Raw genomic sequence first — 1,895 nt, 5'->3', positions numbered from 1 at the left:
TCTGACCGCGCCGTGCCGCAGGTTGGTGGACCCGCGGGTGGACCTGGTGCGCGCCGAGTGGTCCCCGTGGCGCCGCACGCCCTGGCTGCTGCCGCTGCTGCTGGAGCTGTCGCCGTGGCGCGAGCGGCTGCAGGAGCTGGAGAGCGGCCTGGACGGACACACGGACGTCGTCTTCATCGCCGACTTCCCCGGTGAGGGCGTGGGGAGCGGGGTGCTCACACGGCTCCCCCCAGGCCCCTAAAACACACCGCCAACCTGGGGGGGGGGGGGGGCGCAGGCTTGCACTTGGAGAACTTCGTCAGCGAGGATTTGGGGAACACCAGCCTGCGGGTGCTGCGCGGCGAGGTGCTGCTGGAGCTGGTGGAGCAGCGCCGCAACCACAGCCTGAGGGAGGGCGAGGGGCTGCAGGTGAGCACGGGGAGGTCCGGGGGGTCCTGGGGGGGCTGACGGCCCCGTGCCATTGTCCCCCCGTCCCCCCCCCCCACTGTGGAAGGTGCCCCCCGGGGAGTACCACAAGGTGCACACGGTGTCGCCGGAGCCCTCCTGCTACATGTACACCTACGTCAACACCACGGCGCTGGCGCTGGAGCAGAACCTGACGCGGCTGCAGGAGCTGCGAGAGCGGGTGCAGAACGGCACCGGTGAGCCCTGGGCCCCCCAAAACCCCGCGTGGGGAGCTCCCCAAATCCTCCCAGACCCCAAAACTGAGCCAAACGCCCCCCAAATCCTCCCAGAGCCCAATACCGAGCCCCACGCCCTCCAAACCCCCACACCACCCCAAGACCGAGCCCCGCATCCCCCAAACCCGGGCTGAGGAGCCCCCCAAACCCCCCCACGCACCCCAAAACCGAGCCCCACGCCTCCCGCAGAGACGGAGCCGCTGCCCCCCGAGCTTCGGCCCATCCTGGGGGAGCCGCTGGCGGCGGGGGCCCCGACGGACCCGGTGGTGGCGGCGTTCCTGCGGCGGCAGCGGCGCCTGGAGGAGCTGGGGCGACGACGGGACGCCGGCCTCGGCCAGCGCCTCCACCGCTTCCTCCGCAAGAAGTATTACCTCTTCCGGCGCAGGTGAGCCCCAAAACCTGGCTTTTTTGGTCCTTTTTTTTTTGTCACCCCTCCCCGATCCGTCCCTTCGCTCCCCGCAGCGCGCTGATGACCCTCATCTCCCTGCGCAACCTGGCGCTGGGCCGCCCGCCCCTGGAGCAGCTGGCGCAGGAGGTGGCCTTCGCCAACTGGCGCGGCGAGGAAGAGGAGGGCGCGCGGCCCGAGGGCGAGGGGCAGGCTCCCCCCGAGCTCTGAGCGCCCCCAATAAAGCCTTTTTTAACCCCCACCCCTCCCCGTGCGTGCTTTTTTTAATTAACCCCCCCCCCGGGCAGAGGCTGAGGCAGGGGTAGAACCTAGCGCTTTTATTGAGTTGGTTTTTCTTTTTTTGTCGGTGAAATCGAAACAGACGTAATAAAACCTCCAGAAAAATATTAAGAGGAGAAAAAAAAAAAAGAGAGAGAGAGAGAAAAAAAGAGAGAAAGCCCCCCCCCCCCCCCCCCCCCCCCCCCGAGGCGGGCGCTGGGGCGCGGGCCCCGGGGCGGGCAGGTAAACAAGCCGGCTTCTCTGTACCACACCGGCCAAATGCGCCGCGCCCGCGGGGACAGCCACCCCAGGCTGCCTGCCCCCCATCTCAATCTCCCCCAGGACGACCCAAATCCCCCCCTTTTTCACCCCGGTTTGGAGGCGGCGGAGGCCTCCCGGGGTGTGGGGAAAGGCGGGGGGGGTGGGGGTGCGGGGGGGCTTTCAGGAAAATCAAGAGCTGCCGTCTGAGCCCGGGGGCTTCTCTGTACTCACGCCCCGCGCCTCAGCACACAATAAATACCACTAGAAAAAACGTTCAAGTATGAAGGGCC

General features: G+C 67.6%; 1 protein-coding gene across 1 annotated transcript; it reads left to right on the top strand.

The window, feature by feature from the left end:
* Positions 1 to 4: 4 nt before the first annotated feature.
* GGCX (gamma-glutamyl carboxylase) lies at positions 5 to 1,325 on the top strand (the record flags this gene model as incomplete). The annotated part of the gene is made up of 5 exons (XM_035312840.1): positions 5 to 191; positions 278 to 408; positions 494 to 641; positions 870 to 1,065; positions 1,143 to 1,325. Coding segments are annotated over 5 exons (816 nt in total), but the record flags the coding sequence as incomplete, so codon positions are not given.
* Between the last annotated feature and the right edge of the window lie 570 nt (positions 1,326 to 1,895).

Source organism: Oxyura jamaicensis (genome assembly GCF_011077185.1).
Source record: "Oxyura jamaicensis isolate SHBP4307 breed ruddy duck chromosome 22 unlocalized genomic scaffold, BPBGC_Ojam_1.0 oxy22_random_OJ70738, whole genome shotgun sequence".
NCBI classification, from domain to species: Eukaryota; Metazoa; Chordata; class Aves; order Anseriformes; family Anatidae; genus Oxyura; species Oxyura jamaicensis.
The sequence above is the reverse complement of the archived record's forward strand: the minus strand, read 5'-3'. Positions and strand labels throughout refer to the sequence as shown.